This window comes from Oncorhynchus clarkii, chromosome 14 (assembly GCF_045791955.1).
Source record: "Oncorhynchus clarkii lewisi isolate Uvic-CL-2024 chromosome 14, UVic_Ocla_1.0, whole genome shotgun sequence".
NCBI classification, from domain to species: Eukaryota; Metazoa; Chordata; class Actinopteri; order Salmoniformes; family Salmonidae; genus Oncorhynchus; species Oncorhynchus clarkii.
This window is the reverse complement of record NC_092160.1, coordinates 29254179-29278863: the sequence shown is the minus strand read 5'-3', so window position 1 is coordinate 29278863 and position 24685 is coordinate 29254179. Positions and strand designations below refer to the sequence as shown.

Here is a 24685-nt window from a genome sequence, read left to right as displayed (position 1 = left end):
CTCTATCCCCTCTGTCCCGTCACTTTGGGCCCCAGGCAGCTAAACGTACCCTACCATCTCCTCCTGGTAGTGTGGGTCTATATATAACCCAGGACCCTGTGACTGAGCTGGCTCCAAGTGTCAGATTCCAGAGGCATCCATCCTGGCTGGAACAGCACCTGCTGCTAACTATTACTCCCCTCCCTCTACCGGAATCAGACAGGGTAGCTGCTGCCAAACCAAAACCCCCAACCCCAGCCTGTTAGAGAGAGGGGAACAATTTAAAAAATCAAGGTTGGACTCATCAATTCCTTATCCTTGAGTTGTTTCGGAGGGGAGGGGTGGAGAGAGTGGCCGAGAGAGGGGCAGAGAGAGGGGCAGAGAGAGGGGGCTGAGAGAGGGGCAGAGAGAGGGGCAGAGAGAGTGGTGGCTCTCCTGTTGCTCTTTTCATAAGTGTCTCTTTATAATTCAGCTGGAGTCTATGAGTCTATGAAGTGTCTGTGCTCAGACCAGCTCAGGCTGAGCTGCACTGTACTGGGCTGTACTTTACTGGGCTGTACTGGGCTATACTTTACTGGGCTGTACTGGGCTGTACTAGACTGTACTGGGCTGTACTGGGTTAAGGTAGAGCACAGTATTGCAGCAGCAGAAACAGCAGCTCTATAATGTTGAAGGTGGAGGCAGTAGTTATATAGCAGTATTGCTGGACTGACTGGACTGACTAGACGGTGGAATAGAGGCAGTGGAATGAATGAGGGGAGTTATTCCAACACAGAAGAACTCACGCTAGGAAGGGAGAACCCCGGACATCTCCAGCCAAAGGTACAGTAGCGATCCCTCTGGCTTTCTCTGAAGTATCCCTGTGACACCCATACTGAGAGGGAGTGAGCTAGCTGAGTGCAGCCACAAGGCATGGCAATGAGGAGAAACTAGATTCAAGGTATGTATGAAACAGAGCAAAAACGTTTATGTACCGGTACCTTTTTAGGATGTGGCCTATTATTACTCTTCATTGCCTGTAACTCTTGATTACTTTACAAAATGCTTGCAGAAAGAAGTTAATTTTCATTTTATTGTAAAAGAAGCATGTGTGACAGAGATATATGCTAGCTGTTAGCAGAGCACATGCCTGAATGAACTTCTACGGTTGAACAATGCTAATTGCTAAGTCCTAATGCTAAAAATACTGAATGACAATGTTATTACGCTTTGATGAATCAATCATTCATCGCTATTTTCTACTAAAGTTAGTTATTACTTTAAAATGTGTAGGCTATTTCAAATTATACAGATACCCATATATCTATTCATATGTCCATATGTCATTTGTGTGCATGCCTGTTTCTCTGAGACAAATTACTAAGTTAGCTTACTGGTTAGCCGGTAAGTTAGTGTGACATTTGAATGATTAGGGCCTCATTGGCCTCATGGAATGATTAAGATGGCAAAATGAGTTCAAATTATGCTATGAATGTTTGTATGTGTATCCTCTCAATTACACATTCACCCGAATAACTTGTAACTTGTATGCTAATTACTAGTGTATTTGAGTACGTTGGTAATGCTACTTTGAAAACAAAACAAAACTGTGTATCTCTGCCCCCCCCCCCCTCCCCCCCCTCCCTTGCATACACACACACAAACATACACACACACACCACAGGAGAAATTGGCTGGTCCCCTGTGAGTCCTGAGTGGTGTAGAGATGGACAGCTGGACCCTACGGGGGGACAGCTACTCCTTCCTCCGCAGCAGCGCTCCACGCGTCTTCTCTCTGCGCCACCGTGACGGAACCCCGAACCACGTGGAGATCTTCGACATCACCAACATCCCCAGCCAACGCTCAGCCATCTCTGAGACCACCTGCCTCTGTGACATCTTTGGGGACGACTGTGAGTCACTCTCCAGTAGCCCAGCTACAGGGGCCTTCGTCCACCCTCCCGTCCCCCCACCCAGGCGGGAGGCAGCAGGGCCAGGGCAGAGCTCAGAGTTGCCCCCAGTGTTGCCCTGCGTGGTGGATGAGCTGAACGACTCGACAAGTTCTTACCACACAGCACCAGAGAGATTTGAGGATTCTACAGAGAAGCTCAGTCCTCCAACGCAGAGGGAGAATAATTATAATTTATCTGAAGGCTGGGTGTCAGGAGCATTAGCTACTGCACTAAACAACTCATCATCATCGTGGACATCTAAGGACATCAGCCCAAGACTAGAACAAGGAAACACAGCTCCAACACCTGGATGGAGGACAGATGACTCCTCACCTGAGGTGCCTAGCCTTACCTTTAATACTACAACACCTTCACCTGGCTACAGTAATACTACAACACCTTCACCTGGCTACAGTAACACTACAACACCTTCACCTGGCTACAGTAACACTACAACACCTTCACATGGCTACAGTAACACTACAACACCTTCACCTGGCTACAGTAACACTACAACACCTTCACCTGGCTACAGCAATACTGCAACACCTTCACCTGGCTACAGTAACACTACAACACCTTCACCTGGCTACAGTAACACTACAACACCTTCACCTGGCTACAGTAATACTACAACACCTTCACCTGGCTACAGTAATACTACAACACCTTCACCTGGCTACAGTAATACTACAACACCTTCACCTGGCTACAGTAATACTACAACACCTTCACCTGGCTACAGTAATACTGCAACACCTTCACCTGGCTACAGTAATACTACAACACCTTCACCTGGCTACAGTAATACTACAACACCTTCACCTGGCTACAGCAATACTGCAACACCTTCACCTGGCTACAGTAATACTACAACACCTTCACCTGGCTACAGTAACACCACAACACCTATCCCTGAAGGTAGAGGTTCAGCTTCATCAGTGGTCCAGCGTTTACCTGCCCCCTCACCACAGTGTAGAGAAACCCACTTGTCACCTAAACCAGAGAATAGGTACTCCAGCCCTTCATCTGAATCCGTGGTCCCTGTGCATTCCATTGAGGCCAGAGACAGAGCTGTCTCAAATGGGGTCAGAGGTACAGCCTCTTCACCTGACGATACAGATCGGTCTTTACCTGAGACCAGAGTAGCTCAGTGCTTACCTGAACCAAGGAACATCAGCCCCTCACCTGAGTTAATTGCCAACCCTTTTTCACCTGATTACATAGTGTCATTTGAACCTAGGGTTAGAGCCATAACACCTAAGTTAGAGGACTCTGTCAGTACACCTGACATAGAGGACACTGTCAGTACAGCTAAATTAAAGGACTCTGTTAGTACATCTGAGTTAAAGGACTCCGTCAGTACACCTGAGTTAGTGGACTGCATCAGTACACCTGAGTTAGTGGACTCCATCAGTATACCTGAGTTAGTGGACACCATCAGTATACCTGAGTTAGTGGACTCCATCAGTACACCTGAATTAGTGGACTCCATCAGTACACCTGAATTAGTGGACTCCATCAGTACACCTGAGTTAGTGGACTCCATCAGTATACCTGAGTTAGTGGACTCCATCAGTATACCTGAGTTAGTGGACTCCATCAGTACACCTGAATTAGTGGACTCCATCAGTACACCTGAGTTAGTGGACTCCATCAGTACACCTGAGTTAGTGGACTCCATCAGTATACCTGAATTAGTGGACACCATCAGTACACCTGAGTTAGTGGATTACTTCAGTACACCTGAGTTAGTGGACTCCATCAGTACACCTGAATTAGTGGACACCATCAGTACACCTGAGTTAGTGGACTCCATCAGTACACCTGAGTTACTGGACTCCATCAGTACACCTGAGTTAGTGGACTCCATCAGTACACCTGAGTTAGTGGACTCCATCAGTACACCTGAGTTAGTGGACTCCATCAGTATACCTGAATTTGTGGACTCCATCAGTACATCTGAATTAGTGGACTCCATCAGTACACCTGAGTTAGTGGACTCCATCAGTATACCTGAGTTAGTGGACTCCATCAGTACACCTGAGTTAGTGGACTCCATCAGTACACCTGAATTAGTGGACTCCATCAGTACACCTGAGTTAGTGGATTCCATCAGTACACCTGAGTTAGTGGACTCCATCAGTACACCTGAGTTAGTGGATTCCATCAGTACACCTGAGCTGATACCTCACCTGTCCCCTGCAGAGAGAGACCTGAGCTCCTCAGAGGAAGCCCAGAGCACCATCTCAACACCTGCCCCCATGTACACCCCTCCTACACCTGTCACCTCCTCACCTGAGCTCAGGTCTACCAGTACCACACCTGAACTCAGATCAGCCAGCATCACACTTGAATTGAGATCAACCAGTGTAACACCTGAACTCAGTCTGCTCAGTGTCCCAAATGAACTCAGGTCAGCCAGTGTCACAACTGAAGTCAGTTTAGCTAGTATCACATCTAGTTCTGAACTACTCAGGTCAACGAGTCTCACACCTGATTTGAAATCAGATCCATCCTCCTCAACTAGCTCATACCACTCAGGTTCCTCCTCATCCTCAGACACCTGGACAAAAACGTCCTCAAGAACCCCCTCACCTGAAACAAGGTACTATAGAACCCTATCAAGAACCCCCTCACCTGAAACAAGGTACTATAGAACCCTATCAAGAACCCCCTCACCTGAAACAAGGTACTATAGAACCCTATCAAGAACCCCCTCACCTGAAACAAGGTACTATAGAACCCCATTAAGAACCCCCTCACCTGAAACACGTTATGATAGGACCCTATCAAGAACCCCCTCACCTGAAGTAAGGTATGCCAGCCCCCCTATAAAACCCAGGAGATCAGCGCAGTCACCTGCGATCAGAATCACATCCTCCACACCTGAGATCAAGAGAAGAGACCTCACACCTGAGGTATCTGGACAGGTAAAGGCCAAGTCCCTGGACCCTCGGTTCAACTCCTCCTCCACCCAGGTCTCAGGTATCACCTACTCCATCCTCTCCCCAGAAGCCAGGGTGCTGGTGTCAAAACCTGAGATCAACGATCTCCTCTCCTCAGCTGAGCCACAAGGCAGAACACACCTGTCAACTGAGAGGAAGAGCACCACCCCTACCGAAGAGAACAGATGGAACCGTCTCTCACCTGACTCCATAGGTAGAGGTTCCTCACCTGGAAGCAGAGGTACCAACTCCTCACCTGAGATTACAGGGATATACAGCTCTATCGTACATCATCCTGAGACTAGAGAAATAGCTGCATCACCACAGCCACCCAGATATAAAAACCTCTCACCTGAGTATAAAACCCCTTCACCTCCGAAGAGTCAAACTGTCTCACCTTATCCAACATATAAAACCCCCTCACCTCTGCCCGGGTACACAGCCGACTCACCTAAAGTGGAAGCTGCTCGCTCCTCATCTGAGCTAAACACTTCAGCCCCCTCACCTGGAGTGGAAGCTGCTCGCTCCTCATCTGAGCTAAACACTTCAGCCCCCTCACCTGGAGTGGAAGCTGCTCGCTCCTCATCTGAGCTAAACACTTCAGCCCCCTCACCTGGAGTGGAAGCTGCTCGCTCCTCATGTGAGCTAAACACTTCAGCCCCCTCACCTGGAGTGGAAGCTGCTCGCTCCTCATCTGAGCTAAACACTTCAGCCCCCTCACCTGGAGTAAAGAATCCTGCCCACTCACCTGAATGCAGGGCTTCACCTGGAGTAAAGAGTCCTGCCCACTCACCTGAATGCAGGGCTTCACCTGGAGTAAAGAGTCCTGCCCACTCACCTGACTGCAGGGCTTCACCTGGAGTAAAGAATCCTGCCCACTCACCTGAACGCAGGGCTTCACCTGGAGTAAAGTGTCCTGCCCACTCACCTGAATGCAGGGCTTCACCTGGAGTAAAGAGTCCTGCCCACTCACCTGAATGCAGGGCTTCACCTGGAGTAAAGAATCCTGCCCACTCACCTGAATGCAGGGCTTCACCTGGAGTAAAGAATCCTGCCCACTCACCTGAATGCAGGGCTTCACCTGGAGTAAAGAATCCTGCCCACGCACCTGAATGCAGGGCTTCACCTGGAGTAAAGAATCCTGCCCACTCACCTGAACGCAGGGCTTCACCTGGAGTAAAGAATCCTGCCCACGCACCTGAATGCAGGGCTTCACCTGGAGTAAAGAATCCTGCCCACTCACCTGAACGCAGGGCTTCACCTGGAGTAAAGAGTCCTGCCCACTCACCTGAATGCAGGGCTTCACCTGGAGTAAAGAATCCTGCCCACTCACCTGAACGCAGGGCTTCACCTGGAGTAAAGAATCCTGCCCACTCACCTGAACGCAGGGCTTCACCTGGCTCACCTGGAATAAAGAGTCCTGGCCCCTCACCTGAATGCAGGGCTTCACTTGGCTCACCTGGAATAAAGAGTCCTGGCCCCTCACCTGAACGCAGGGCTTCACCTGGAGTAAAGAGTCCTGGCCACTCACCTGAACGCAGGGCTTCACCTGGCGTACGTGAGAGGCGTGTTGGTGGCCTATCAGACAGACTCATTACTAACGGCACCTCAAACCCCTTGGGTAATCACCTTTCTCACGACTTCAGGGAAGCATCACCTACTGAAGAGAGTAGAGAGACCACCTCTTCACCTGTACTAGGAGAAATCCCAGTCCCCTACAAGTTCCCTGCCCACTCACCTGAGATCATAAACATCACACCTGAAATCAGAAACTTCACACCTGAAATCAGACCCATCTCACCTGATCCCACTGTTTCTTCTAGAGGAAGGAGCCCCTCCCTTTCACCTGACCACGGGGTTACAGGCAACTCACCTGTCCAGAGACTGGAGCCTAAACATCTAGTCTCATCTCTAACCCCTGACCTTAGTGACAGCAGCAACCTCTCACACAAGTCTCCTACACCTGAGCACCCATGTAGAGAAACCTCACCCAACTCTAGGAATAAAACCATAGAGAGGCTAACTGAAGCAGACATGGCTCATCATATGGGTAAGGAAGACACCCCTTCTCCTCCCCTCACCAGGTTCACTCCAGTACACATCCTATCCCCGGTCCCTGGGAGGCCACATGGCCACTGGGGAAACAGGAATCACAGACCCCCTGAGACCCAGGCAATTGAGGTCATAATGGAGTCTGAGAACATGATGGAGTCTGTCACAGACGCTGTGACATCCAGGGGAAGCCCCACTTTTTCATCTGTTGACAGTAACACCCGGGCCTACGACAGCCAATCACACCTGGAAAGGTTGGAAAGGGAGAGGGAGAGAGATGAAGAGGAGGAGGAGGAGGAGGAAGAGAAGGAGGAGGAGGAGAGAGATGGGGAAGAGGAGGAGGAGAAGAGGGAGAAAGATGGGGAAGAGGAGGAGGAGGAGAGGGAGAGAGATGGGGAAGAGGAGGAGGAGGAGAGGGAGATGTTGTGGGAGATGCAAGAGAGGGATAGAGAGACGCAGAGGGAAAGAGAAAGGAACAGAGAGATGGAGATAAGGGAGAAGGAGGAGAGGGAAAGAAAGATGGAGAGGCAGAGGGAGGAGGAGGGTGAAAGAGAGAGGGAGAGAGAGGAAAGGCAGAGACACAGGGAGGAAGAAAAGGAGAGGGCAATGGAGAGGGAGTGGCAAGCGGAGAGGGAGAGGGAAAGGGAGAGACAGGGGGAGGAGCAGGTGCCTGGAAAGGGGGAGGGAAGGCAGGAGGAGGCCAGTTACAAGGGGGAACAGGTTGACCTGTCATTCAGTGTCAGGAATAGAAAAGGACCTGCAAGCCGCGACGCAGCTCCCACAAGCAGAGAGAGTCGACAGGGAATGCCAGCCGCTTGCTCCTATTCAGAGAGGTTGCTCACCACCAGACTACAGCAGATACAACAGCTACAACAGCAACAACACGGTATACTTCACAGAGCTGCACAAAGCTCCCAGCCAGAGACAGCCAGAGGAGGTGGACCGGGACCCACCAAGAAGATTCAGCCCCAGCCCAAGTACAATCCTGCGATACCCCAGCTCGGGAGGTCCATTCCTGGATGCGTCTCAGTTAACGGCTCCAGCTCCAGCATGGGCAGCAAGCTGGATGTGGAGGACAACGAGGTGAAGTGGTTCAATGACGTGGCCTTCCGCAGCCTGTCCTCTGGATCCCCTCAGGTGGACTACCTGGACATGTACAACTCCAGCCACCGCTCCTCCACCGGAGCCTCCCAGCCCTCCACCCAGGACAGCCCAGCAGGGGCTAATGCAGCCTTGCTGGCCTACGCCGACCTCAGAGGGTCTGCTCCACGGCTGGACAATGGAGACTTCCCAGTCCCACGCCAGCAGCAGCAGCCCACCTCTGGGGCTTATTATCCACCCCATGACGGCCTGGACTCATCCAAAAAATATGAGATGGGCAGCTTTGAGTGTGTGGACGTGGCTGTGGAGAGAGAGGAGCCCAAGAAGGTGATGAGAGGAGTGCCCAAGAGACAGATCCAGCTGAAGAGAAGGAATACGGCCGAGCTGAAGATGGGTGAGAACAGCAATGGTAGTCCTGTCATGGTTCCTAGTCCTGTAATGGTTCCTGTGGCTCCTGTGGCTTCTATTGTTCCGATGGACAGTACCTCTCTAAAGAGACACAACAGAGAGACGTTGCAGAGACAACACAGCACTCCTCCGGCCTTGCAGGAAGCCTACTGCCCGGAATCCAGCCCTGAACCTGCCACCGAGAGGACTGAGCAGACCAAGAGGAATGGCAAGCTCCAGAAGTCTTTGTCCCTGGACGAGACATGTACCAAAACCAAGATGGCCACCTGCCTGATCAACAACATCCTCTCCAAGAAGATGCAGAATGTTGGTAAACAAACTGACCAGGAAGGAGAAGGAGGTGACCTCAGCCCCTCTGAGGACAAAACCCCTCTTCCCCCTGATAGTGAGGCGTCAACCCTTAAAGAGTCCACAAAACCAGAGACACGGAATCTGAGTTCCAGCATAAATTCACAAAACAGTTTTTCTTCTGAGCACCTGGCTGTGAGAAGAGAGACCAGTCCAAACACTGACGTAAACAGACAACAGAGAAGTTTCGGGGTGATATCCAGTGTTAGACGAATGAACCATACTATTAATACTGACTCCCCTTCTCTACAGCGAAGCAACGAGAGGCCTGAACCTACCAGCACAACCCCTGAGATGAGTCCCAACGCACATTTTGCTCCTGTTACCTTTCCTCGGAGAAGCAACGAGAGAATTGAATCTCACAGCAACAGAAGCCCTAACCATGTTAACCCTTGGATGAGATCTGAGCCCCCTACTACTAGTTGTCCTCAGAGACACAGCGACAGAACTGAGTCTCCTGCCAGAAACCCAAACTCTTGGAGAACTGACCCGGTCAAACCAGAGATGAGGTCTGAACTGGTGTTCCCGTTTGAGAGTAAAAAACCCACAGAGAAGAATGCCAATATGGGGGGTAAGCAGACACGTGACAGTATATGGAGGGATGACAGTAAATGGAGGGATGAAAGGGATTACAAACAGGCAGGTGACTCAGCAGATGCAGCTGCCCGGAACACCAGCGTTCCCGCTGCCACCCGAGCCAGCAGCACGCAGGCAGGAATGACAAACACAAAGCTGGAATACCCCTCTGACTCTTTAAACCATAAACATTTGAGCGTCAAGAGCACCTACATGTCCAAAACACCAGAGATCACTCTGAAACCCAGCCCTGTTACAGAGATAAAGAAAACCTCTTCTCTCAACATCTCACTGTTGCCCGAGATGGAAACTAAACCTGAGGGTAACCACGAGACTGCCTCCCTTGGGAAGACCTGTCAGAGAGAAACAACAGAAGAAGACAGGACAGTGGAGACTTCACATACAGAAACCAGAGATGAGGACAGGAGAATAGGGACTTCACATAGAGAAAGAAGAGAAGAAGAGAAGGGGGTGAATACCTTGAACAAGATGAATGAACAGACTGTGAATATGGATGCCAATAGGAACAGTAAAGCCAAAGCTCCCATGCACAAAGTGAGAGATGTGAGAAGGCTGGTGAAAAACACATACAACCTGTCATTCAAGGCCATGCCAGCACCAGAGAAGGAGGAGAGAAGTGAGGAGAGGGGAGAGGAACAGAGACAGGAAAGGAGGGAGGAGATAAAAGAGGAAAGGGAGGAGGAAAGGAGGGAAGAGAAGAAAGATGACAGAGTGGAAAGGAAAGAGGGGAGATATGAAGAGATAATAGTAAGGAGAGAAGAGAAGAAAGAGAAAAAGATACCACCTCACCCAATATCTCTCCAGAAAGAGGAAAAGATACCACCTCACCCAATATCTCTCCAGAAAGGGGAAAAGCTACCACCTGACCCAATATCTCTCCAGAAAGAGGAAAAGCTACCACCTCACCCAATATCTCTCCAGAAAGAGAAAAAGCTACCACCTGACCCAATATCTCTCCAGAAAGAGGAAAAGCTACCACCTGACCCAATATCTCTCCAGAAAGAGGAAAAGCTACCACCTCACCCAATATCTCTCCAGAAAGGGGAAAAGCTACCACCTGACCCAATATCTCTCCAGAAAGAGGAAAAGCTACCACCTCACCCAATATCTCTCCAGAAAGAGAAAAAGATACCACCTCACCCAATATCTCTCCAGAAAGGGGAAAAGCTACCATCTCACTCAATATCTCTCCAGAAAGAGGAAAAGCTACCACCTGACCCAATATCTCTCCAGAAAGAGGAAAAGATACCACCTGACCCAATATCTCTCCAGAAAGAGGAAAAGATACCACCTCACCCAATATCTCTCCAGAAAGAGGAAAAGCCGATGCAGATGGAATTCAAAGCTATCAGCTGGAGAGAAAACAAAAACAAAACAACAACAACGTCCAACAAAACAGACGGAGAAACGTCTAGAGGCAAACCTAAGCCTGATTTTTTACAGCAGGTGTCCAAACGACCCCGGAACCTCTCTGATGTAGCACCTAAGAGTTGCGCAACAGAGGAAGTAGCTGTGACAGAGACAGAGTCAAACCAACACAAGACCCCTGTACAGGACACTGTCAAAACAGAACCAGGCAACACCAAGGTGAAACCCAGTGAAACAGAGTCACCGAGAGTAACCAGGAGACACCGAAGTATATCAGAGGCTAGTGACAAACCTGAAGTGGTGAGAAGAGATACCAAGCCACCTATGCTGGGCAGCAGCCCTAAACTCCCCAGTAAAGACAGAAGAGTGTCTTGTGCTTCTCTGGTACTACAGGATGGATCTAATAAGCCCAAGTCATTCTCAGCCTTAGTTCCTGCCTGCTCCCCAGGTCCAGCTCCAGCATTCCCAGCCCCAGCTCCAACCCTGGCCTCCTCACCCTCACTTGGTCCCAAAGCTTCGCCAGCCCCAGCTTCTCCAGCACCAGCTTCATCCCCAGTTCTAGGCACTCCACCTTCCACTGTCCCCATCAAGACCCCTACCCCCAGCCACTCCGTGTCCATACTGGTTAAGGAGAAGGGCTACCAGGCAGATATTGGGTCTTTGGTCTCTGAGGCTGTGTCAGAGGCCATAACAAGGAGTGGGCGTGAAGGTGGGGGTGGAGGTGGAGGCGTCCCAGGGAAACATATCAACCAAATAGAGATCCCTCTTCAGATCCGTGGACCCTCAGATGGGGGTACAAGTGACTCACACAGACAGAGAACTTACTCGTCCTCTTCTACATCCTATGTGAAAGCAGCCTCATCCGTATCATCCTCAAGCACTGTGAAAGAAACCTCATCCTTCTCCTCGACCTCTGTCAATGCATCAACCTCCGCATCATCTTCTGTGAATGCATCATCCTCGGCCTCATCCTTTTCCTCATCTTCCGTCAATGCATCAGCCTCTTCCTCTCATACCCATTCGGCCCCAAATTCTCCCAGGCTTCAAAGAGACTCTGCTCAAACGGAAGACAGTGTTAGGACCCCTTCGAATCAGGAGAGGGTTAGTGTCAGAGCCACGGTCAGAGACATAGAGCAACGCACGACATCATCACCACCACCCTCACAGAAGAAAACAGAGGAAGACACTGCTGAAAAAGAGACGGTGAAGAAATCAACCTACTCACCTAAGTTACCAGGCTCGCTACCAGGCTCACCAGCACTGATGAGAAGATACCGACCACAAGTGATTGAGGTGAGGTCGTTGTCCAAAGAAATACATAAACAAGATAAACAAGAGAAGAACATCACGTCAAACACCAGACCACAAACTATAGAGGTTCACTCAATAGCCAACGGTCCGCCACTGGCACTGAAACCAAAGTTCAAACCGACAGATGCAAATTCACTGTCCAATGAAACACAGCAGAAACCAGTGGAGGCAGCAACATCAACCTTCAAACAGAACACAGAAGAGGAGAGACCTGTGAACAATGAGAAACCATCAACTTCAGCTACGACTATCCACAGACATCTATCGAATGATTCGACCCCAGTGTCTAACTACAATAAAAAGTTATCAGTTTCTGCAGTGTCCAGCTACAGGCCTTCACCTACCAAAACAACAATCATCGCCAGTTTCTCTCACAAACCAGCATCAACAACAGTAGACGCAGAGACATCCAATGAAAGGCCAAAGCAACCAGAGGCCTCAACCCAGGGACAAGGAGAGGCCCCCAGCTACACACAGAGACCCACAACCCTCACAGTCTCAGCCCCAGCTCCAGCTCCAGCCCCAGCTCCGAACCAAGCCCCTGCTGCCCCAGATCCTGCCCCAGATCCTGCCCAAGTCCCTACCCATGCCCCTGCCCAAGTCCCTACCAATTCCCCTGCCATACACTCAAGCCAGTCAGCTGTTGTGGATATAACCAACCACCTGCAGCATCCAAAAACAAAAACAGCGTACCCTCAGGAGCAAACTATGCCGGTTACCTTCAACAATACAAACCAATCTGCCACGGTATCCACAAACACACAGGCTCCCATATACACACACCACATACACACACAGCAGCCCATACACAGATCCTTGTCCAGCGACCACTCGCAGAGGGCAGACGACCTGCATTTCTACGCATCAGATGACCCCCCTAGTTATGACGAGAGAGAGAGGTTCAGCCCACTCCACCTACCTGACCTGCCCCAGAGGAAGCTGAACCGCTACCACCCCTCCTCTCCCTTCTCCTCTGCCTCCTCCCGTCCCCCTCCCTGCTCCTGCACCTCTGGCTGCCCCTCCCACGGCCTTACACCCCCTCACCACCACCACTCCCCCCACACCTCTCCCTTCCCCTCCCCCTCCCACTCCCCTGGTCAACCCCCTCTCCGCCTACACCAGTGCAGAGCGGATCCCCATTCTCTGAGATCAATCGGCTACCAGCCCAGCTCTCCCAAATCATCCACCCTCCCCAGCCCCACCCAGCCCCCTCCAGGCATGTACCAGTCCCTCCACCAACCCCACCCCTCCATACTCCAGCCCTGCCTGGCTGACCGCCCTCTCCAGCACCCCCAACACATGGAACCCCGTCGGGCCCCCACTCTCCACCGCTCCCCCCAGGGCCAGCCATCTGTCTCCGGGGGCCCCTACAGTGACCACAGCCACTCTCCCAACCTGCCCCCTATGGACCCTCAGTACTTGTGCAGCTCACAGAGCCTAGGGCCATCCTATGGATCTGATTATGGGAGTCTGTCTGGGTCTGACTACCCAGACAGTACAGGTGGTCTGGGGTACGGGCAAACCCCTCGCAGGGTCCTCATGGATCCTGACACGGGGAAGTATTTCTACATTGAGGTGCCTGTGCAGCCACTGAGGAAGATGCTGTTTGATCCAGAGACGGGCCAGTATGTGGAGGTGCTCATCCCTCAGAGTACCATGTCTCACTCAGGCCTTTACCCTCCCTTGGCCGCCCCCTACTCCACCGCCTCAGCGGCCCCCTACTCCTCCATCCACAACCCCAATATATATGCCCCAGCCCCCCAGTACCTCCCCTATGGCCACCCTCCTCCAGCACCTCATCCCCAGTCCCAGCCCCAGCCACCCCGCCACCCAGAGGCTCCAGTCCCAGGGACGATGCACCAGAATGGGGCTCAGGTCGGCTACGGGAGCCCCGGGAGCCAGGGGTCCAAGCCGGAGCCCCATAGTCATGCACCTCTGGACCAGAGCTACCTGGATAGCATGTACTACGTCCCTACAGGCATGAACACTAGTCCCCCGGACTGCTACCACAAACAACCCTCCAGTCTGCCCAACGCGGGGGGGAAGAGGGCCTGAAATAGTCGTCTTCCTGGTGTCTGTAGGGTCTCAGAATACAGCCATGCCAGGGTGTATATGAGGTGCTTTAATGTAAGCCTCAGGCCTTGATGTTAGCTTTGTTTCCCTGGCAACTGGACTGGAGTGAATGATTCTTTAGTTGTGGTTGTTTGTTGTTTTTTAAATGTTTTGTTGTTTATGTTCTTCGCTGCTTTTTATTTGCCTGGTTGCCTGATTATGTTAGCTTTTTATGCATTGATTTGGTAAGAGAAAAAAACTATTATTGTGTTTGAAGGTCCGTGAGGATATTTCTGGGATTTCTAATGATATTTTTCTTTGACAAAAACAAAAAATCTAAATGTTCTACTGGTTACCTAAAAGCCATCAGGTGTACCTTATCCATTCTCAGAGATTATTCATTCAATCTAAACAAACACTTACTGTTTGCATTTACATTACGTTTAGATACATGTTTCAATGCATACGTCTAATATTTAAATAAATTCACCTTGAATTAAAACCAATATCTCCTAAAGACTTGAAACTGCTATTTGGGAAGATCTCATGGATGTGATGTTTTTCTCTGTTTATTATTGAATGAATAGGTTTTGTTCACAAAGAAGCTGCAATGACACTAATAAAAATGTGTAAGATATTGAATGTAATAAAACTCCTGTAGAGTGCACTGGTCTGTTCTGTCTTGATACTTCTGAATAGATACTGATACTTCAATCCAACACCTGACAGATGGAGTTTTTCCAGACCATGTGGCCTGACCAAAAGAAGCATCGCCTTCCCCTGCTAAGACGCTGCATGCATCAACCAATGGTGGCGTGCTACATCATGACAGCTGTTGACCTCAAGATTGCTAGAAGATAACGATGTAAAATACCTATCCTGGCTTTGTAAGATCTGGCCTGAATCAGCAAAGCCTGGACAGAGGAACGTGCCCAAACTCTAAACCCTAATGGCCATGTGACTTGATCAAGAGGAACTCCTGGCCCTACTGCACCAATAAGCTTCGGGAGGGACTTGTTTTAATACTCCACCCACTCAAAGGTACTCATAAACTATGCCTCCCGAGTGGCGCCGCAGTCTAAGACACTGCATCACTACAGATCCGGGTTCGATCCCAGGCTGTGTTGCAACCGGCCGCTATCGGGAGACCCATGAGGCAGCGCACAATTGTCCGGGTTAGGGGAGGGTTGGCCGGCCGGTATGTCCTTGTCCCATCGTGCTCTAGTGCCTCCTTTTGGCGGGCTGGGCGTATGCACATTGGTGTGGCGGGCTACCGGTTAAGTGAGCAGTGTGTCAAGAAGCAGTGAGGCTTGGTGGGGTCGTGTTTCGGAGGACACTCTTGACCTTCGCCTCTCCCGAGTCCGTAGGGGAGTTGCAGCGATGGGACAAGATTGTAACTACCAACTGGGGAGAAAAAAGGGGTAAAAAGTAAAAAAATCTAAATAAATTCGTACTCATGAACACACACACACACACCTCTCAGGATGAGGTCAAACATGACCTGCGGTCCATCTGTCTGGCTCAGACTGCCATCTAGTGGTGAGGAGAGGGAATGCAGCCACGGAAGAAGTTATTAAGAGGACGACAGAATACTACTGTACAGAGATGACATCATACTGTAGCTGTTTTCATTCTCCTCTGGGAATGTTGCATCAGGCCTGAATACCAGGCTCCTGTGTTGCCCTTTACCCTGAATACCAGGCTCCTGTGTTACCCTTTTCCCTGAATACCAACGCCATGTCAACTATACTTTCATCTTTATTCTGTCAACCCAAAAACATTACACACATTATTCATCATAACTTTGCAGTTGTCTTAACAGTGTAAAGGACAACATTTTGCTCAGATCTTAACATGTCTCTGTCTGTCCTGATGTCCCTGGGGTACCTCTTATTTCTAAGGACTAGATTACATTTGGACCATAGCAGATATGCGTTATAGCGCTACATAAACGCAATTCTGCGAAAGCGGGAACATTGCCTTTACATTTCCATCACGCATTGAGGTGGATCTTCTGTGATCCGACTAAATCATCATCTTTACGTACCTGCCCTCTAGATGCTCCCAGAACAAACACAATATTATTATGCTGATCGGGACTTACTTTGTGCTTCCCAATTTCGCCCACTTGGGGGCAACATAAACTGCAGCACAGGATAGCTTCTGAAGTAGTCTATCTTGGGGAGAATCTACAGGGAACAAAAATATAAATGCCACATGTAAAGTGTTGGTCCTATGTTTCATAAGATGAAATAAAAAATCCCAGAAATGTTCCATATGCACTAAAAGCTCATTTCTATCAAATTGTGTACACAAATTTGTTTACATCCCTGTTAGGGAACACTTCTCCTTTGCCACGTCGAATCTATCAATGGGACAGGTGTGGCATATCAAGAAGCTGATTAAATAGCATGATCATTACACAGGTGCACCTTGTGGACAATAAAAGGCCACTTTCACTTTCACACAATGCCACAGATGTCTCAAGTTTAATGAGTGCATGTCATCGGCATGCTGACTGCAGGCCTGTCCACCAGAACTGCCTCCAACGTAATTTTAGAGAATTTAATAAAGCTCGATTGTGGGGAAAACTCCTTCTGGCTACCCAGTGACTGCACCCCTGCCCAGTCATGTGAAATCCATAGATTAGGGCCTAATTCATTTATTTCAATTGACTGATTTCCTTCTATGAACTGTAACTCAGTCAAATCTTTGAAATGGTTGCATGTTGCATTTACAATTTTGTTCAGTACAAATAGCATTTTCATTTTCTTTGTGTCCCCTCTCCTCACCTCCTTCTCAAAACCCATTGTAGGACAAGGTCAGAGGGGACTGACTTTCTCACCCAATGGGTTTTGACAAGGAGGCGAAGAGAGAGGATGACAGAAGTAAAATAAATGCTATTGAGATTTTCCTTGGTGTCAGCCTTTCGTGACAAAACACAGTCCTACTCATGCAGTAAATATGTTCTCAGTTATCATGTTTTGATTCTTTTTTTCTTCTTCAGTTGACTCAGCGTAGTAATGACACATAGTAAAACTGCTATTACAGACATATTACAGCCAACAGTTGCATTTGTATTACATATTAGTCATTGAGCAGATGCTCTTCTCCAGAGTGGCTTGTAGTTGCCTCTCTTTTCCAGCTCCAACCACATGTCAAAGGCTCCTAGAACTATAACCAGATCCTTATACAAACCATTAGGGACTTGGTCAATGTGATCTCTGTTGTGGTAGACTGCTTAACTAATGAGAGCGTTGAACATTAGTGTGTGTGTGTGTGTGTGTGTGTGTGTGTGTGTGTGTGTGTGTGTGTGTGTGTGTGTGTGTGTGTGTGTGTGTGTGTGTGTGTGTGAACACCTGACAGATACAAGCAGAGGGTAAGACACACACACATGCATTAGTGGTAAAGACACCTGGTGGAAGACCTTCTCCAGATGTGTTGGTCTGGTCTGGTGGAAGACCTTCTCCAGATGTGTGTTGGTCTGGTCTGGTCTGGTGGAAGACCTTCTCCAGATGTGTGTTGGTCTGGTCTGGTGGAAGACCTTCTCCAGATGTGTGTTGGTCTGGTCTGGTGGAAGACCTTCTCCAGATGTGTTGGTCTGGTCTGGTGGAAGACCTTCTCCAGATGTATGTTGGTCTGGTCTGGTGGAAGACCTTCTCCAGATATGTTGGTCTGGTCTGGTGGAAGACCTTCTCCAGATGTGTGTTGGTCTGGTCTGGTGGAAGTCCTTCTCCAGATGTGTGTTGGTCTGGTCTGGTCTGGTGGAAGACCTTCTCCAGATGTGTGTTGGTCTGGTCTGGTGGAAGACCTTCTCCAGATGTGTGTTGGTCTGGTCTGGTGGAAGACCTTCTCCAGATGTGTTGGTCTGGTCTGGTGGAAGACCTTCTCCAGATGTGTGTTGGTCTGGTCTGGTCTGGTGGAAGACCTTCTCCAGATGTGTGTTGGTCTGGTCTGGTGGAAGACCTTCTCCAGATATGTTGGTCTGGTCTGGTGGAAGACCTTCTCCAGATGTGTGTTGGTCTGGTCTGGTCTGGTGGAAGACCTTCTCCAGATGTGTGTTGGTCTGGTCTGGTGGAAGACCTTCTCCAGATGTGTTGGTCTGGTCTGGTGGAAGACCTTCTCCAGATGTGTGTTGGTCTGGTCTGGTCTGGTGGAAGACCTTCTCCAGATGTGTGTTGGTCTGGTCTGGTGGAAGACCTTCTCCAGATGTGTGTTGGTCTGGTCTGGTGGAAGACCTTCTCCAGATGTGTTGGTTTGGTCTGGTGGAAGTCCTTCTCCAGATGTGTGTTGGTCTGGTCTGGTCTGGTGGAAGACCTTCTCCAGATGTGTGTTGTTCTGGTCTGGTGAAAGACCTTCTCCAGATGTGTGTTTGTCTGGTCTGGTGGAAGTCCTTCTCCAGATGTGTGTTGGTCTGGTCTGGTGGAAGTCCTTCTCCAGATGTGTGTTGGTCTGGTCTGGTCTGGTGGAAGTCCTTCTCCAGATGTGTGTTGGTCTGGTCTGGTGGAAGACCTTCTCCAGATGTGTTGGTCTGGTCTGGTGGAAGACCTTCTCCAGATGTGTGTTGGTCTGGTCTGGTCTGGTGGAAGACCTTCTCCAGATGTGTGTTGGTCTGGTCTGGTGGAAGACCTTCTCCAGATATGTTGGTCTGGTCTGGTGGAAGACCTTCTCCAGATGTGTGTTGGTCTGGTCTGGTCTGGTGGAAGTCCTTCTCCAGATGTGTGTTGGTCTGGTCTGGTGGAAGACCTTCTCCAGATGTGTTGGTCTGGTCTGGTGGAAGACCTTCTCCAGATGTGTGTTGGTCTGGTCTGGTCTGGTGGAAGACCTTCTCCAGATGTGTGTTGGTCTGGTCTGGTGGAAGACCTTCTCCAGATATGTTGGTCTGGTCTGGTGGAAGACCTTCTCCAGATGTGTGTTGGTCTGGTCTGGTCTGGTGGAAGACCTTCTCCAGATGTGTGTTGGTCTGGTCTGGTGGAAGACCTTCTCCAGATGTGTTGGTCTGGTCTGGTGGAAGACCTTCTCCAGATGTGTGTTGGTCTGGTCTGGTCTGGTGGAAGACCTTCTCCAGATGTGTGTTGGTCTGGTCTGGTGGAAGACCTTCTCCAGATGTGTGTTGGTCTGGTCTGGTGGAAGACCTTCTCCAGATGTGTTGGTTTGGTCTGGTGGAAGTCCTTCTCCAGATGTGTGTTGGTCTGGTCTGGTCTGGTGGAAGACCTTCTCCAGATGTGTGTTGTTCTGGTCTGGTGAAAGACCTTCTCCAGATGTGTGTTTGTCTGGTCTGGTGGAAGTCCTTCTCCAGATGTGTGTTGGTCTGGTCTGGTGGAAGTCCTTCTCCAGATGTGTGTTGGTCTGGTCTGGTCTGGTGGAAGACCTTCTCCAGATGTGTGTTGGTCTGGTCTGGTGGAAGTCCTTCTCCAGATGTGTGTTGGTCTGGTCTGGTCTGGTGGAAGTCCTTCTCCAGATGTGTGTTGGTCTGGTCTGGTGGAAGACCTTCTCCAGATGTGTTGGTCTGGTCTGACTAGGATGTAAATGGAATGTGTCAGACTCAGATCTTCCGGTGATTAAAAGATGATGATTTTACTTTGGTTCCCTGGATGGAGTTGTGTCACGATCAAATACTTTTCTTGTAGTCATGGCGACTGGTTGGAGTGGATAGTTAAAGGTCATTCCCTCTCGCTTGGGAGATAGGGACCCAGACACACATAGCATTGTAGGTGTATGTAGGAATATTATGTATTGTAGGTGTCTGTAGGAATATTATGTATTGTAGGAGTCGGTAGGAATATTATGTATTGTAGGAGTCTGTAGGAATATTATGTATTGTAGGAGTCTGTAGGAATATTATGTATTGTAGGAGTCTGTAGGAATATTATGTATTGTAGGAGTCTGTAGGAATATTATGTATTGTAGGAGTCGGTAGGAATATTATGTATTGTAGGAGTCTGTAGGAATATTATGTATTGTAGGAGTCGGTAGGAATATTATGTATTGTAGGAGTCTGTAGGAATATTATGTATTGTAGGAGTCGGTAGGAATATTATGTATTGTAGGAGTCGGTAGGAATATTATGTATTGTAGGAGTCTGTAGGAATATTATGTATTGTAGGAGTCGGTAGGAATATTATGTATTGTAGGAGTCTGTAGGAATATTATGTATTGTAGGAGTCTGTAGGAATATTATGTATTGTAGAAGTCTGTAGGAATATTATGTATTGTAGGAGTCTGTAGGAATATTATGTATTGTAGGAGTCTGTAGGAATATTATGTATTGTAGGAGTCTGTAGGAATATTATGTATTGTAGGAGTCTGTAGGAATATTATGTATTGTAGGAGTCTGTAGGAATATTATGTATTGTAGGAGTCTGTAGGAATATTATGTATTGTAGGAGTCTGTAGGAATATTATGATTGTAGGAGTCTGTAGGCTATTTTGAGAAAGAAAACGATGCACAGTTCTAAGACTCTGTTAGACTGACTGGGTGAAAGTTTACCGTAGTATGTTCGGAAGTGGGTAGGATTAGAAATGCTGCAAGACACACACACACACACACGCCTTGAATACACAAACACACACACGCGCCTTGAATACACACACATGCGTAATAAACCACTAGACACACCTCACTAACACACTGACTTGCTGACTGTGGTGGTAGTGTTGAACATCCAGGACATTGCTCAACGTCAGACCCAGACAGGAGCTCCCTCAGTCAGTCAACACAGACAGAGACACACCCTGTCAGCCCGTGTCTCTGGAGGTACACCAGGGACATCAGGACAGACAGAGATATGCCCTGTCAGCCCGTGTCTCTGGAGGTACCCCAGGGACATCGGGACAGACAGAGATATGCCCTGTCAGCCCGTGTCTCTGGAGGTACCCCAGGGACATCGGGACAGACAGAGATATGCCCTGTCAGCCCGTGTCTCTGGAGGTACCCCAGGGACATCGGGACAGACAGAGATATGCCCTGTCAGCCCGTGTCTCTGGAGGTACCCCAGGGACATCGGGACAGACAGAGATATGCCCTGTCAGCCCGTGTCTCTGGAGGTACCCCTAGGGACATCGGGACAGACAGAGACACACCCTGTCAGCCCGTGTCTCTGGAGGTACACCAGGGACATCAGGACAGACAGAGATATGCCCTGTCAGCCCGTGTCTCTGGAGGTACCCCAGGGACATCGGGACAGACAGAGACACACCCTGTCAGCCCGTGTCTCTGGAGGTACACCAGGGACATCGGGACAGACAGAGATATGCCCTGTCAGCCCGTGTCTCTGGAGGTACCCCAGGGACATCGGGACAGACAGAGATATGCCCTGTCAGCCCGTGTCTCTGGAGGTACACCAGGGACATCGGGACAGACAGAGATATGCCCTGTCAGCCCGTGTCTCTGGAGGTACCCCAGGGACATCGGGACAGACAGAGATATGCCCTGTCAGCACATGTCTCTGGAGGTACCCCAGGGGCATCGGGACAGACAGAGATATGCCCTGTCAGCCCGTGTCTCTGGAGGTACACCAGGGACATCGGGACAGACAGAGATATGCCCTGTCAGCCCGTGTCTCTGGAGGTACCCCAGGGACATCGGGACAGACAGAGATATGCCCTGTCAGCCCGTGTCTCTGGAGGTACCCCAGGGACATCGGGACAGACAGAGATATGCCCTGTCAGCCCGTGTCTCTGGAGGTACCCCAGGGACATCGGGACAGACAGAGATATCCCCTGTCAGCCCGTGTCTCTGGAGGTACCCCAGGGACATCGGGACAGACAGAGATATGCCCTGTCAGCCCGTGTCTCTGGAGGTACACCAGGGACATCGGGACAGACAGAGATATGCCCTGTCAGCCCGTGTCTCTGGAGGTACCCCAGGGACATCGGGACAGACAGAGATATGCCCTGTCAGCCCGTGTCTCTGGAGGTACCCCAGGGACATCGGGACAGACAGAGATATGCCCTGTCAGCCCGTGTCTCTAGAGGTACCCCAGGGACATCGGGACAGACAGAGATATGCCCTGTCAGCCCGTGTCTCTGGAGGTACACCAGGGACATCGGGACAGACAGAGATATGCCCTGTCAGCCCGTGTCTCTGGAGGTACACCAGGGACATCGGGACAGACAGAGATATGCCCTGTCAGCCCGTGTCTCTGGAGGTACCCCAGGGACATCGGGACAGACAGAGATATGCCCTGTCAGCCCGTGTCTCTGGAGGTACCCCAGGGACATCGGGACAGACAGAGGTGATTTTAATACAGATTATGTTATTGTCTAATGCTGTGATATTGTCCGATTCTTTTAGAAGGTGACTTAGCTGTGGGAAAAAGCTAGCCCTGTTTTTAGGAGGGAGTCTCTCTCTGACATAGAACAACATCAACATCATAGACATGAAAACCACATTGAGCTCTTTATCAAGACATTTTACACACACGCACACACATACAAATTCACACACATACACATGCAACCGCCCACACAGACACACACGCACACACACACACAAACACACACACACACACACACACACACACACACACACACACACACACACACACACACACACACACACACACACACACACACGTTCCAGTTGCGCCTGCTCACCTAGGGGTGAGTGGGATTGACATCCTGACCCTGTGTCTGGTGTGGGCCAACGTGGGTGACGGGCTGATGGAAAAGCCCACCCTTTATTGTCTCAGTGACAGCAGGAAAACAGCAGAGAGGGGATCCCCCCTGTGTGGGTGGAATGGGCTGGCCCATCTGATAGGGCACGATAAAACCATAGAGGGAAAAACAATGAAGTTATTTGGAGTAAAATGTGAGCAATATGCTGGACTGTATTTTCCAGTGTGTGTGATTGTTGTAATGTGGATGAGAGGATACTGACAGACAGGAGACAGACAGGGATGGGTGGTCATGTTCTGTACATTGATGGTCATGTTTACACATGGTGATGGTGCCGGAGGGGTCTTATCGGCTCAACCACGCTATTTTCTTAGTTTTTTTGCATTGTCCATTGCTTGTTTTGGTGTTTTGGATTGGTGGTCATGTAGACCAGTCTGTAGACGTGACCTCTTATACACCAGGGTTGACTACCAAGAACCAGACTCGGAGGAAAACAGGAAGAACGTGTCTGTGTGCTTGAGTCTGTGTGTCTTTGTAAACCAGGGCATTAGGTAACACTGGTCCATACCAGACGTTATTACGTAGTAGTAGTAAATCAATGAGACATTACTTTATCAGAAACCTTTTCCTCTACAGTGTCTGGAGTCATGTAGGAATCAGCCGTGGCAAGAAAGTGAATGTCTGCTCTGTTTTCACGTCTTCTGTTTTATTACAATGTGATTATGTCTTGCTGCTGTGTTCATGTTTTGCTACCTGCCTCTGGATACAGGATCTAACTGGAGAGATCCTGTTCCAGTTCCTCAGTCTCAACCACATGGTAGTTGAGAGTAGCAGTTAGAGAGGAATCTACCTTACCTGTCTGGCCCTTCACCTGTTCTCCCCTGATATGCCCATATTTGGCTTGTTTCCTGGGGAAGGGGCGAGACCAAAGGGGCATGTTGGGATATGTCGGTACTGTATGAGTGGACCTGGGTGACAGCTTCTGAGTGACGGAGGGAGGGAGGGAGTGACGGAGGGAGGGATTGAGAAACACCTGACTGTTGCCCTCCGGTTATCTTTTCATCACTTAGCAACCGACATGCATAACAACAAACCCACATTTCAGAATCCTCCATAGAGGATCGAGGGGCAAAGACACCAACATTACCTTTTTCTTATATCATTATTTTCAGTTGATATTGACTGGAAAAAAAGTCACATTCGTAAAGAATTTAAAGTCATTATTGATATTCTGTATTTGTAAGTAAAGGTAAATGGTTGATTGTAAAATGTAACATGTGTTCCCTTCAGGTGCCTCCCTTCTGCCTCTACCCGTCTGCCTCTACCCGTCTGCCTCTACCCGTCTGCCTCTACCCGTCTGCCCCTACCCGCCCGCCTCTACCCGTCTGCCTCTACCCGCCTGCCTCTACCCACCCACCTCTACCCGTCTGCCCCTACACGTCTGCCCCTACACGTCCGCCCCTACCCGCCCGCCTCTACCCGTCCGCCTCTACCCATCTGCCTCTACCCGCCCGCCTCTACCCGCCCGCCTCTACCCGTCTGCCTCTATCCGTCTGCCTCTACCCGTCTGCCTCTACCCGTCTGCCTCTACCCGTTTGCCACTACCCGTCTGCCTCTACCCGTCTGCCTCTACCCGTCTGCCTCTACCCGTCTGCCCCTACCCGCCCGCCTCTACCCGTCCGCCACTACTCGTCTTCCACTACCCGTCTGCCTCTACCAGTCTGCCTCTACCCGTCTGCCTCTACCCGTCTGCCTCTACCCGTCCGCCTCTACCCGTCTTCCCCTACCCGTCTGCCTCTACCCGTCTAACTCTACCCGTCTGCCTCTACCCGTCCGCCTCTACCCGTCCGCCCCTACCCGTCTGCCTCTACCCGTCTGCCTCTACCCGTCTGCCTCTACCCGTCCGCCTCTACCCGTCCGCCTCTACCCGTCTTGCCCCTACCCGTCCGCCTCTACCCGTCTGCCTCTACC

At 50.0% G+C, this 24685-nt stretch overlaps 1 protein-coding gene across 1 annotated transcript; it reads left to right on the top strand.

Annotated features, from left to right (window-relative positions):
- Window positions 1-337: 337 nt before the first annotated feature.
- Window positions 338-14756, top strand: LOC139365869 (protein split ends-like). The gene is made up of 5 exons (XM_071102928.1): window positions 338-919; window positions 1643-4602; window positions 4645-6224; window positions 6408-8826; window positions 8857-14756. Exons 2-5 carry the CDS (start codon window positions 1685-1687, stop codon window positions 14096-14098), a joined length of 12159 nt encoding a protein of 4052 aa, XP_070959029.1. The 5' UTR covers window positions 338-919; window positions 1643-1684; the 3' UTR covers window positions 14099-14756.
- Window positions 14757-24685: the final 9929 nt, after the last annotated feature.